The sequence below is a fragment of the Crinia signifera genome, chromosome 2 (assembly GCF_055691185.1).
Source record: "Crinia signifera chromosome 2, ASM5569118v1, whole genome shotgun sequence".
Lineage (NCBI taxonomy): Eukaryota > Metazoa > Chordata > Amphibia > Anura > Myobatrachidae > Crinia > Crinia signifera.
Window position 1 is genome coordinate 257,175,260 of NC_139218.1, and position 13,750 is coordinate 257,189,009.

The window sequence follows — 13,750 nt, forward strand, 5'->3', positions numbered from 1 at the left end:
GTAGTTGACAAATTACAGGCTATTTAGAGTTGTAATATACACCTAATTATGGGAGAGATATAAAAAAGTTTGAAGAGAGATAAAGAGGAGAGAGTTAAAGATGAAGGTTTCCATTTACTGGTGGTAAATTACTAAATTGTCTAAATGGGGGCTATCCGATTAGCCCCAATAAGCTAGTGGGGGTGCGTATTGGTGATGCTGTCAGCAAAAACCTATGTGTCTTCAGTAGAAAACTTTTTGTGGATCTTCAAACATATAACAGTTATCAGCTGATTGGTTGGAACGGCATGTAAGTTTAATGAGTGATAACAATATTGTTATATGCCCAAAAGTACCAACTAATTAGCTTTCCCACTATCATATTACAGGTTGTGTTTAAAAAATGACAGCTAGGAGCTGATTGGTTGGTAATTCATCTCTACCCACTTTATCTCTCTCCAAGCTTTGGTAAATCTAGTCCCATGTATTTTATCACCATCTTTTGCACCAGACTGGTGGAAATTAGACTCATGATGATGACTGCTATATAAGACAATGCATACAGGAAGTGGCTGTATGACTGCAGAGATTTGATCAACTCTGCATACGAATGAATATATGCATGGTTCCATGAACATAATGCTGACCTATGTCATGACCTCGGGTTCCTTGTCTGCATTTATATTGTCTGCACTGTATGTTCATGTTTGAGTTGATTTTACCATGTATATTATACTTACCTCAACTGTTTAGTACCCATAATGCAATTACAATTTTTTCACACAAGGGATGTTTTATCACACCAATGCAATTGTTATTATTTGTATAATTGCTATGTGAATACAAATGTTTAGCGAACGGATAACTAAGAAAGCAGAACTGTTAGGCCTATGTATGCCAAGAAATACACTAGGCACCCAGTATATAAAAAAAATGTTTATTTTTTACAGTTCAGAGTAGAAGAGCTTCTACCACGCAAAGAATTCCTGAAAGAATTAAATGAAACCGGAAGTACAGCGATAAGTAGTGTCACAGTTGCACCAGAAGAAAAGCGAAAAATTGAAAGTGGCCTCAAAGAGGCTAATCAGCGCTGGATAAAGGTTAGTAGGCCAACTTTATTGTACTGTATAGGTAATTTACTGGTATCTTGTAAGAAGCAGTGACCTGTCTATTTTTAGTTCTGTTTATGATGGGGATAGTGTTATAATATGGAGCTGGAAATAAAAACAAGTGGGAAGTCAAATAACTAGGACCAAATATAATAAATAGTCGGCCAAATGTATTAGAGTGGGAAAATCAGAAAGTGAGAGGTTTTGGGAAAGTTTTCCCATTTTTTTAAAGCAGTAATCAATTACATGCCAAATCAACCTGTTTTTTCAGTGTAATATCTTTGGCTTTGCATGTAAACATAACTGCCATTTTAATTCTAGAGACAGTGAACTCACTGGCACCTGAAAAATCATAGGTTTGACATTTAGAGTTGGAAGTCAATCAACAGAATAGATCTAAGATGTGAGACTTTTATCAAATTAACATGAGAAGAGTAGTGTTAAACAAGTTACATCTCAAACAACTTTCATGGGTTGACCTTGTTTTGTCTTCAGCCATAAAAAAATGCCATTTGACATTGAATGCTATTATTATTGTACAAGTAAATTGCTGTGGCATTCCCTTACTTCTTTTTACACTGTGGTTTCATCTCCTCTCTGTGCAAATGAGAGTCTTCATTATTTCCCACCTATTCCAAGTTCTTATTTACAGCATAAGTCATTGGTGCCCAGCAATGAGACCATTAAAAGCAAAAGAAATATCCATTAGCTGTGAATTGTTCAATTACCTTAAACTGATTGTTGTTTTAAAAATGTAGTACTACCACTTGTAGGTTACTTTTGGTAAACATGCATTTTTCACTAGCTGTAGGTAATTCAATCACTGTTAAAGAAACAGTCTTATTTATCTTTTATTTCTCTTTAAAAAATTAATCAGAATGGCTTCTTGTCTGAACTGGCAATTCTCTAATGTCAGCTTCTAAGGTTTATCTTCCTGACTAATGGCGGTACTGTAATTACTTTGCAACTTTGGAACAAGCCTTGGCTAACAACTTTTTAAACTAAATAATGTATATAGGTAGCTTGGAAAAGCTAGGCTAACTACAAATATAATCCAAAAGCAGGAGGAAACATACAAAATACTTTTTAATGGTGTATTCCAGTATTTAGAAAACTTGCTCCTTGGTGCACCCCCAACAATGCGTTTTATTTAGGACTACATGCTTAAGCATCGGATTTTTAAGTAATACCATCATATTAATACTCTGTATTAAAATCTGGACCTTCAGGGTTCCATGAAGACCTTTACTGCCTTTTTAAGCCTTTGGTTGAAAATGTAATCCAATTGTCTTACACAAAATTTTGTCTGTCTTTAATAACAGTTCAAAGTTAGATACTATAGGGTAGATGTATTAAGCTTTAACAAGAGATAAATCCAAGAGTGATAAGGAGAGATAAACATCCAGCCAATCACCTGCTAACTGTCATGTTACAGCCTGTGTTTGAAAAAAGTCAGTAAGGAGCTGATTGGTGGGACGTTTATCTCTCCTTATCACCCTTGCATTTATCTCTTGTTAAGGCTTAATACATCTGCCCCCTATGGAACCATTTAGACCACTGGCTATTTGTTAAAACTTTAATACTTTTATTTAATGCTTTCTTATAATGATCATTTAGTAAATATTTAATAATTAGGCAAGCAGTGGCCATCATCTCAACTGAAGTCTATGTAATGTACCAACAATCAACAAGAAACGCACTTGAGAATACATACTGTAGTTTCCAGTGAAAATATTTCCTGTATCCAATTTTGACTTAAGTGGTGGTGGTCCTTTGTTTAGAACATTATGTATCCATAAAATGTGTTATGTTATATAAGGGTTGATGTCCCCCTGACCAGCAGCACCCAAAGACACACTACTACTCCTACCAACATCAAGATACACCCACAATGACTCTCACTTACCAATTCCCCAAACACAGAATCATTAAGATTCCCCAGTCCTGAATAACCTAACCTAAAGAACACGCAGTTATAACTGCACCCACCCACACACCAACTTCAAAAATATTACTTACACCCAGAAATACTTCCCACTGACCAACATCCCAAACTTAGCAGCACCAAGATATGCACTTACCCCTACAAACATTCTAAACACAGCAGCACCAAAAGTTACACTTCCTCAACTCTACCAACAGCACAACCACATCAGTATACAGGTATCCTCTATAGAAGTATACTTGTCTGTTTGTTTAAACTCCCTCACCTGAGGCTATTGATGACTGGTGTATTCTTCTTGGCTTTCTATGAGCTGCCCCTAGCCACTCATAGCAAGAGCAGAGCTGCAGAGTAAATGGGACTTTCCACCACAAACATGAAGGATGGCCATCAATTGTACTTTTGGTGGGTAACCTTGATGGTATAAACCCACTTTCACAATAGGAACCATTGAGTAATGGCAATGTCATAGTCATTTTACCTATGAGTAATACCAATTTTACATATTACTAATTAGAACATGGTTTGGGTCTTTACCTGTGCTCTTTGAGACAGAGCTGAGCTCCATGTCCTGGTATCAAGTAGAAAAATAAAAACCATTCAGGGACTTTGCACCATTGTAGCATTGATGATGGAGAACCTTTGGTTTTCTCCCACTGATGCCCAAACTATCTACCTTTGGATGTTAACCAACAATGGTTTGTAACCATCGACATTGACTAGCCAACACTACTTCTGAGGGAGCTCCCTGGAAGTTGCAACTTGCTTAATCTGTGCTTCCTACTTTATCTGACATTGGGAACCCTAAAGTGGATCCCAAGGCTATGGAGGAGGTCAAGTACATTGAGTACTAACTCAGGCAACCATTGTGTTCAGCAGTTCTACTACCGTAGATGATTTATATTAAAGTGCTATGGTTCTCCTTTTTTTTCATGGGTTTCATTTAGCATACAATTGATCTGGATGCTGGTGGTGGCCGGCACACTGATCATAAGTATGCCCGAGTCTCTTAGCATTAGGCCACAAATGGTGGTAGTGGGGGCGGTAAGTTTAGGCTGCAGGGAGGGAGAGTTAGGCTAAGGCAGCAGGGAACTAGGGTGAGTTAGTATTAGTCACTACAAGGAGGTAGGGCATTAGGCATCTCAACCATCGGTCTTGCATCTATGAGTGAGTATAATGCAAATAATCAAGTAGATTGATCAGACTGTGGGTGTTGAGTTCTCTCGCTCCCAGGAGTGCTTTGTTAGTAATATCTGATATAGAGGTTTTGGTGATTTTTTAAAAACATAATAAAGATATCATTATATCTTCCCTGTTATCTCATCTTTACAATCCTGGAACCTAATCTATACCAGTTTACCAAGTGGTCTTTGGCTCTAACAGCCCTCTAAATATTTTCAGAGTTAGCAGTACACACTAAATAAAAATGTTACTTTACTTAAATGCAGAAAAGCACTAGGTCTACTGCATTTGACCATATGGTAAATATCTCCTTAAATGCTTAAGAAGAGATGGACTTTACTCTTAACTCCGATTTGTAAAACAGTAAATTGCTTTTTGCTTTAATATAACTGATTGAGCTTGCACATTGCTATTCTGCATTTGACTAGAAAATCTGTACAGGAAGAAATACAGTTTTCTGTAGCAATTTACAGTACATCATGTATCCTCTAAACTGAAGATGTAGAACAGAATACATAAATACAGTTTTATGCCAATGAGTCAGCTAAAAGTAATCTACTTGGAAGAAATTAAAAAATACAAGCAAATAAAAAAGCAAGCTGAAAAAAAAGTCTTCTTTTCATCGGGCTCACAGCTGCAACCTGATTACCCCCGACAGCATCACTTCCATCACTTTTTCAAAAGGGGGGTGGTATCTCACAGCTGCTGTAAACCATTTAATAGTCTCTAATTAAAACTAATTATTCTTCCTAAAATGATATTTGCCAGTACAAAAGGTATTTTAATTTTCAATGCGAAAAGCGTGAAGCAGTAAATGACAAAAGACAAGTTTTGTAAGGCAGATTACAGAATTGTGCCAGTTTCCATTTGAAAGTGTCAGGGAAGGGAATGCCTTTTGAATCTTGACCTTGCAAGTGACATACTTAGAAATATCTCCTGCTATGGCTCGGCTTTTAGTCTAGGAAATCGGTGGCCTACAGCAATAACAGCAAAAGTTAGATGAAAGAGCAAAAATGTACCATAAAAAATTCTAGATCTTGCTTTTATTTCAACATATTGTTTTGTAGTTGCTTATTAGACTGACAGTGCCAAATGAATATGTTCTTTTGCTTTGTATTAGGGAAGACTGAACTACTCTCTGTGAATGGATGTCCGTAATAAAATATAACAAATAAAAAATATCTATCTATCATCTATGTATCTACTGTATCTATCTATTGTGTGAGGGTTAATAAGATTTCCCTTTTTAAGTATACTACAGCTGTTAAATATGAATCCGGTCTGTTTTTTGGTGTCACAGAAGTGGGTTTGGATGGGTTTGTGTGTGGTTCAGGAATCACACTGAGGTTACTGGGTTAAAGCAAGCAGGTTTAATTATGAAAGATACAAATAGAAGAACAAAACTGCGCGATGCTAGAGTATTAATGAATAATTAATTGTTATTTAATACAAATAAAAATAAAACACATACAATAATAAAATATATAAAATCTGGTGGCCACAGTAATAAAAACTAATAAAAATGTGAAAATAAAAAAGACATACACAATTATAAGACCCCCACAGTACAGGGTCATGGAGGCATGTATTAGTGGAACATCAGTGTTGCAATTAGTATGCTGGATGCACCAATTGTTTCTATAGAGCAAGTACTAGCTTAGTTGGTCTTTCCTTATTCCATTGTTAGTCCTATATCATCACATGGGTAGTTGGTTAGTCTCTATTATGCTTTGTTAGTAATATGATGAAGCGGGATTAGTGCACATGTATTTAAATGGCAGGCCATATGGTTACCTTAATGCAGGGTCATTTTCACTTAATGTCTGGACAGACAAATAGAAAGGATACCTTTACAGTGTCACGGGATGTGGAGTTGATTCTGCGCCTCCCAGTTGCTGATGCTGAATGTCTTGATGCTCAACTTCATCTAGTGTATGCACTTGTGTCGGTACTGTGACTTCTGCAGGTGAATGAATGTCAATCTTCTTGTGCATATGTGAGTGAGATGGTTTGATCCCTTACACATTTTCCTGCCTGTTGTAGGCCTCAGCGGCTTCCTCAGAGAATTAAGCTAGTACTTGCTCTATATAAAGCAATTGGTGCATCCAGCATACTAAATGCAATACTGATATTCCACTAATACATGCTTCCATGACCCTGTACTGTTGAGGACTTATAATTGTGTATTTCCTTTTTATATTTACATTTTTATTTGTTTTTTTTTATTACTGTAACTACAAGATAGCTGTATAGTATATTTTATTATTTTTTGTGTTTTATTTTTTTGTGTTTATAATTAACAATGATTTATTAATTAATACTCTAGCTTTGCACAATTTTGTTCTTCTGTTTGTATCTTTTTAAATTTGGGATTTTTAGATGTCCCAAACAAAACAGCGGCACTGATCTAGAGCTAATCATATTAAAATATATGATCCAGTATTGTTACTGCTAATACTACGCAGTAGTGTCCTCAGATATATAGAGCCGGACTTTCTCCATCATTTGCAGGTTTATTTATGGACTTTTTCATAAATAGAAAACAAAAAGATAATTCCCAAAAAACGCCTTTGAGATAAATAAAAAATAGTTTAACAAATACGTCTTTGCGTGCAACACCAGCTGAGTAGGAGAAATGAGGGGTTTGATGAGAATGAATATGATAACTGGAAGAAATTGAACACTGACATGGATATGGGGATCTAGGATGAAGAGCTGGAAAATGTTGAGCACTGACGAAGATCTTTGGATCTGGAATGACCGGAATATTGGTGAAGAGTGGAGGAGCTGAAGATGAGCAGAGTACCGAAACAGAGTCCGGCAGACACTGTGGCTGAGCAGAACTAGATGTAGTTAGGCAAAGAAGGTCAGGAGAAAAAAATGTTTCTATCAGTTGGTAAAATAGTAGGAGTCTAAAATGGGATATTGTGCTAGCTGCTCTCCCAATGGGAAGGTCAGTTTCCAACACAAATACATGAAAAAAAAATGGAGGGGGAGGAGTGGAGCGCTATAATATAAAATTATCAAATGGGTATTACAATTTATTATGATTCTTTTTAATGTATCATAATCATTTATTTTGGGATGAAAAGCATATAAACAATATTAACATATAGCAACACAAAAAATAATAATAATGAAAAAAATGCATTATTACTATTGCAATTGATGATTAAAAGTATTAAAAATGATAAGGATATTTGAAAACAATTATACTTATGTAGAGTCCCACTTGTTCCTATATTGCCACCTTGTTGGAAGTATTGCTTATCCTCAGATTAGATTTATTTATTTATTGACAGTTTCTTATGTAGCACAGCATATTCCGTTGCGCTTTACAATTGGAAACAACAATTAAACAAACTGGGTAGAAACAAACCGACGTTAGGAGGGCCCTGCTCGCAAACTTACAATCCAGGAAACATACATAAGGATAGAATTCCATAGCATGGCAGTCCCACCAGATTCCAAGACAGTCCTGATTTGATGCAATTAGATATGTATGCAACTGGAGGTTGTGTGGGTGCATAGGTGCCGATTCTGTGGGTGCTCAAGGGCCCGAGCACCCACAGGAATTAATGAGCACCCACGTGCCCGTAACTCCAGAGTCCCAATGCCGGGCCACTGTAATTGCTTAGCAAGGCTTAAGTAGACAATCTATTGGCGCTAATACGATTTAGAGAGTCGCCTATTTGGAGTAATGGGATATTTCCCTTGTATCCCCAATAGTTAAGTCACAGAAAAAGTTTTTTTACTCAAAATCTGGCGCCCCTCTCACGGATGTTTGCATTGATAAAATGATATATCAAGGAATCAGATCATACTCTCATTTTAGCTGCATTCATTCCACTGCTCCACCTCCCATATGTTCTTTTTCTCTCAAAATTCTTATATCCTCACCCAAGTGTTAGCTCACCACCTCCATCTGCCGTCATATCTTCTAATTAGCATAATATTTTGAACCAAGACGAGCATTACACATTAGATTTTTCTCTCATTTTCTCCACTATATGCAAATATTGAAAACCGACCTTGAGAGAAAAAAAGAACATATGGGAGGTGGAGCAGTGGAATGAATGCAGCTAAAAGGAGAGTATGATCTGATTCCTTGATATATCATTTTATCTATGCAAACATCCCTGAGAGGGGTGCTAGATTTTGAGTAAAAAAACTTTTTCTGTCACTGTAATTGCTTGTTGAGCCTTTCAACAGGCTTGAACACCCACCAGCAAAAACATAAATCGGCACCTCTGTGTGGGTGTTCCTGAATATGATGAGCTTGCCTTAAGAGGTGAGTTTTCATTGGAGCTGATGATTGGAAATTGTGGGTATCCATTGACCTAACTGGGTTTTCTGCTGTGCAAAGATATTCAAGTCCTGATTTGTGGACAATTTCACAGTCCAGGTAAAGAAAGGCAGACCCAGAGTATGCAGGTGGTGGTAGTAGTCCAGATAGCAAATTGCTCTCAATCAATGGTGAGGAATTTGGGGGAGCTGGTTCAATGCGGTCCTTCTATTCATAAGTCCAATATCCAATAAGTTCAGTAAGTGTATAAACAGGCGGAAATTTAGGGGAGCTGGTTCAATGCGGGACTTCTATCAATAAGTCCAATATCCAAAAATAAATGTTTATCTATTATTATTGTATTTTTATTCATTATTATTATTTTTTTTGCATTGCATTGCTAGATATTAATATTTGTATATGCTTTTCATACCATAATAAACAAGACGATTATGATACATTAATCAAAATCATTATAAATTGTAATACCCAATTGATCATTTTATATTGTAGTCCTCCACTCCACCCCCTCCCTTTTTTCTTCTCAAAGAAGGTAGGGGGTAGACTTAGTTATGGATCGAGATCTTTGAGAGGAGCAAATAAAGGCAGGCTGAGCAAAGCAAATGGCAAGCTGGCCAATGGCACTTTTGCCCATGACCAATATGGCAGACACTGCCTCTCTCACTGAACCAGGATGCAGCTATGCTGTGCCTAATCCCCTGCTGCACAAGCTGAACACCGGTGCAGTAGCACAGGCCAAACAGAGAGTTGACGGTGGACACAGAGGGGTGAGTAGTGGACCCGCCATGTACCGCCATGGCTGTGTGCTCTTAATAATATATATATATATATATATATATATATATATATATATATATATATATATATATATATATATATAGAATCCCGACGGCGGCACTCAAAGTAAATAAAACACCAAAGACTGTGGGTGCACCTTGATAAAAAGGCCAGACGGCCTTGAAACGTCGGCTAAAAACCCACAGTCTTTGGTGTTTTATTTACTTTGAGTGCCGCCGCCGGGAGTCTATACAAACTGCTATACGGAAGGCACCCTGGTCTTTATGACTTGCTGCTGGACTTGTTTTACATCAGTTGTTAACTGAGTGCCGCCTCGAGGATTGTGTGTATATATATATATATATATATATATATATATATATATATATATATATATATTATTATTAAGAGCACAGTATGGCTTAATCAGAATCTTAGTCATACTATCTGGTGTTCCTATGCCAAGCATGCAGTGTGACACAACTCTAGCTATAGATTCAGTTTGTGTCATATACCACCTGCAAAGGCGCATAGCAGACCTATAATGGCTTTTTTACCTTTTATGTGCTGTAAATGGATTGATAGATTAGACCCGGGGCAGTGAACCATGGAATAAGAGGTTTGCTGGAAAGGGTTTATTACTCTTTAATGTTATTCTTGGTCTAGTGTCAGCCAAGAAGGATGAGCTAGATTATCAGAAAGTAAGCTGGGTGCCAGAACAAGCATTCCCTTCATTTATCCCCCTTAGCCTTCAAGACATCAACTCCATGCATCATAAAAGTTATGATAAGTGTTAGATGGAAGAATCACACGGCAGCACTATTTACTGTCTCTTCAGCCACTCTTGTGTAATGTTTCCCTTAATAGGTTTATTTCTTTAAGAAAATACAGTTAGACAGTAGTATTAAGACATCAATTACCAGAGGTACACAGCATATGAGAGGGTTATTATGTTTTCAGAATTATATACCTTTAGCTTTAGGTTAGCGGCTTCAGAAAAATAACAATTTTCTAAATATAAATGAAAGGTTATATGAAAAGGTGCTGGAAATGTTTGTCTCGCACAGATTTATAGTGCCAGGAAAAGGCAGATCCACTGTAGCTCTGATTGACTGTTTTATATTTGACAGATACAATATGTAAACAATGACTTATAATGTAAGGCACTTAATGTTCAAAGAATTTCCCAAGTAATTTGCCAGCAAAATGTTTTTTTTAAACATTTCGGATACAGGTTTTATTTAAAGAAAAAGGCGTAAACTGATGTAACTTTATCGAAACAAATAAATACATAAGATAAATTGTAGGAGACAACCACTGATTTTCTCGCACTCATTTGAAACTTGCAATCATACAGTACCATCAGACCTTTGGGCTGCCCCATCCTGATCATGCCCTTCTCTATACAATACATTTAAACATCATGTTTAAATATGAATTTTTATTGTATAGAATACATTGTTTAAATTGAAAAACAAAAAGTCTTACAAATCTTTTTTCAGCCTGCGCTGGTATATTGTTTTCTTCTCCGCTTGCAAGCGCTCGCACAGCGGAGAAATCATTCAATGGTTACGCACCATCGAATGATTTTTTCCTCTGCTGAAAGTAAGCCAGGGCTGACTATTTAGCTGACATCATGTGAAGTCTTCTGCCCATCCCAAGCTGGCAGGGCACACCTGCATTTACTGCGGCCTGCCCAATGTTTCTATGGGCATGCCAACCATTTTTGTGGGCATGCCAATGAAAGGCTAGGTGCCCGCCTCAGTCAATCAGGCAGGGAGCGCCCTGGCGAATGAACATTTTGTTGAAGGTGCTTACTGTGTTAGAAGCACAAGCGCATTAGCTCCTATGCACATGCTCAGTCCACAACAATCGGGGACAGGGAAGAATTCGAATCTGTGCAAACAGGTCTGAATATGCCCCTTATACATGTCTTTACTTATAAACTTTACATACAGGGGTGACTGTAGAAAAATATAGGCATATAATGTTTTATATGCCTGCTATATATATCACATATGTGAACCTCTATAATTAAGCATTTTTTCTGATGAGTTTTCAATGATTTTTAAACTTGACTAACATCTGGCCATTTGTATTTTAAACATTGGAAAATTGGGACTGTGACTTGAGCTGACGTGGTGTGTTTTTCTCATGATTTTCTGCCTATGTAGCCTCTATTACACCCGACAGTTAGCAAGGTAGGTGGAGGCAGCGGAGCTTTGTGGTAGAGAGGGCCGGCAGACACAGGGGATTGGACACACAAAAGAGAGGGCAGGTGGGGTGCCCGGTGCGTGAATGCACAGCATATTTTCCTGGCAGCGCATTAGCCAAACACTGCTTGTGTTCAATGCTGCATGGTATAAATGGATAAAATGCGCATGTATTGACATCCTGGCCAAAAATGCCCAAAATCTTGGGATCTCACTGATCCTGTTCCCTGTATTGGCATTCCTAACTGTGACATTATATACAGTACTTGTTTTTTGTCACCAAGGACAAGTTGGACGTTGAATGTTCATTCAGAGACTCTAGGGCAGCCCAACATCTTTGGGTATTCCCCCTGGAGTAATGAAAAGGGGGGGGGGGGGGTGATGTGAGGCAATGGTGCATCTTGCATGACCACACCCCTTTTTTCAAAGCATAGGGCATGTGGGTTGCTCTATTGCACACATTGGGTGTCAGCAGATGAAGTGATGTTTCCGACATTGGTATTATTTTAGTATTTAAACCATACTAAATACAAGACCATTGATATGGCCTTACACTTATTCTACACTGCACCTGGTATTCTGTCTGGGTATGGACTGACTCATGTGGCTTGTATGCATTAAACAGCCTCCATCTATTTTCATCGTTTTGAATTTTTTAAAGGGAGTCTATAACATTCATTTATGGCAAAAACAGAGGTCCTTGGAGGACAATATACAGTATGCACATTAGTGTTGTGATGGCTTTCTCACCAGTTTAAAAAACTAAAACAAAATGATAGGAGTATTATTTCATATATTAATTTTTTGCTTTTATATTATTTATTGGTTTAACATTTTTAAATTTCAAAATGCATTTCTAGAGATAACATTCATTCTCGTTAATAATGTTAACAGCGCAGCTTGAAAAGATCAAAAACATTTTCATTAGTTTTGTGGCATTTGATTATGCATTAAGTGGTATTTTTACGGAGAGTAAAATATTGTGCATAATTGCTCTCACTGTGGGTGTGGGACATTAGCTCAACATGAAAAGTTTGTGTAAATATCAATACTAGGATGAAAGCCAAGTGAATAAATACACAGGCTGCATTGCTTGTGTTCAGTGCATGTTTTATAGGGTGAAAGCATTTTGGCTCAGATTCTGATATTAGTACGAAGACTTTAAAGGAACCAATTGTAGTTTGTGCGATACAATGTGAATCTGGAAAAATGCACCAATTAGCCCATTTTAATCATTTACTGTACAACCTGGCTTCTCTGAGTGTATTTCTACAACTGTGTTGCCCATAATTTTAACCGTGTGTATAGTGGCAAAGATGTGTCAGACAGAAATCACAAATGTTCCAGTGTTCTATTCTTTTACTGCTGCATCATATAGTCTGCATTGCAAATTAACAATTGCATCATAAGAACAGAAATGTGAATCACTGGGACATTCAACAGGTTAATAGTGATTTTAGTCAGATTGCTGTGTATTTGTAGTAGGATGTAGTGAAAAGATTGAACATGACTATGTAAAAATTGATAATGTTGACACAACAATGACAACAGTTATGATGTTGACATTGTTACATTCTTGTAATGTCAACATTTCAACTATAGACTGTCGACATTAGGGTTAGGCTGCGGGAAGGAGGGTTAGGCTGTGGGTTGAGGTTAGGGATAGGCTGTGGGGGAGATCCACAGTGGCATATTTTTTAATGGGTACAATATGCGCAGTGCACACAGGCTCCTGAGTCCCAGGGGGGCCCACGTCACACACACTGCACCCATTTTTTAATACTTACACTCTCATACCCTCCAACATGACCCATTCCATTAGGTACAAAATGCTCTGTTTCTGGATTTCCTTACCAGTGGCAGTTGCAGCTGTCAGGATGCAGCACAGTCCAATATCCAAAAAGGGGAGCCACACCTAATGCCACCCCAAACATCACTGTCCTGGACTCACTGGCAGTTGATATGACCACCCCTCTTTGAATTTTGGACTGTGCTGGAGTCCAACCTCTGCTACTGCCACTGGCACGGAAGTCCAGGAACAGAACATTTTGTACCTAATGGAATGGGTCATGTTGGAGGGTATGCACTCTGAGGTCCCACAATGAAGGCAGCAGCTGCTGCCATAATCGCCGGAAAATTGGTCCGCCGCCCAATTTATTTGTCAGTTCACACATGTGCAGTAGAGTCTGAGTGCTCTAATGTTCACACTCTACTGTGCTAGGCAGCAGACAGGAGCTAGGCA

General features: G+C 37.7%; 1 protein-coding gene across 13 annotated transcripts in view; it reads left to right on the forward strand.

Annotated features, from left to right (window-relative positions):
• The window catches only part of DMD (dystrophin), a 1,973,025-nt gene that overhangs the window by 1,216,318 nt on the left and 742,957 nt on the right, over positions 1-13,750 (forward strand). For 12 of the 13 annotated variants that reach the window (XR_014470468.1, XM_083174338.1, XM_083174337.1 and 9 more), the window contains one exon: positions 930-1,079. The exons of the other annotated variant lie outside the window; for it this stretch is intronic. Coding sequence is in view for 11 of the 12 variants with exons in the window: in XM_083174338.1 (XP_083030464.1) it covers positions 930-1,079 (150 nt within the window). In the remaining variant the exon portion in view is untranslated. The remainder of the gene's footprint in view (positions 1-929; positions 1,080-13,750) is intronic. 13 annotated transcript variants of the gene reach the window in all.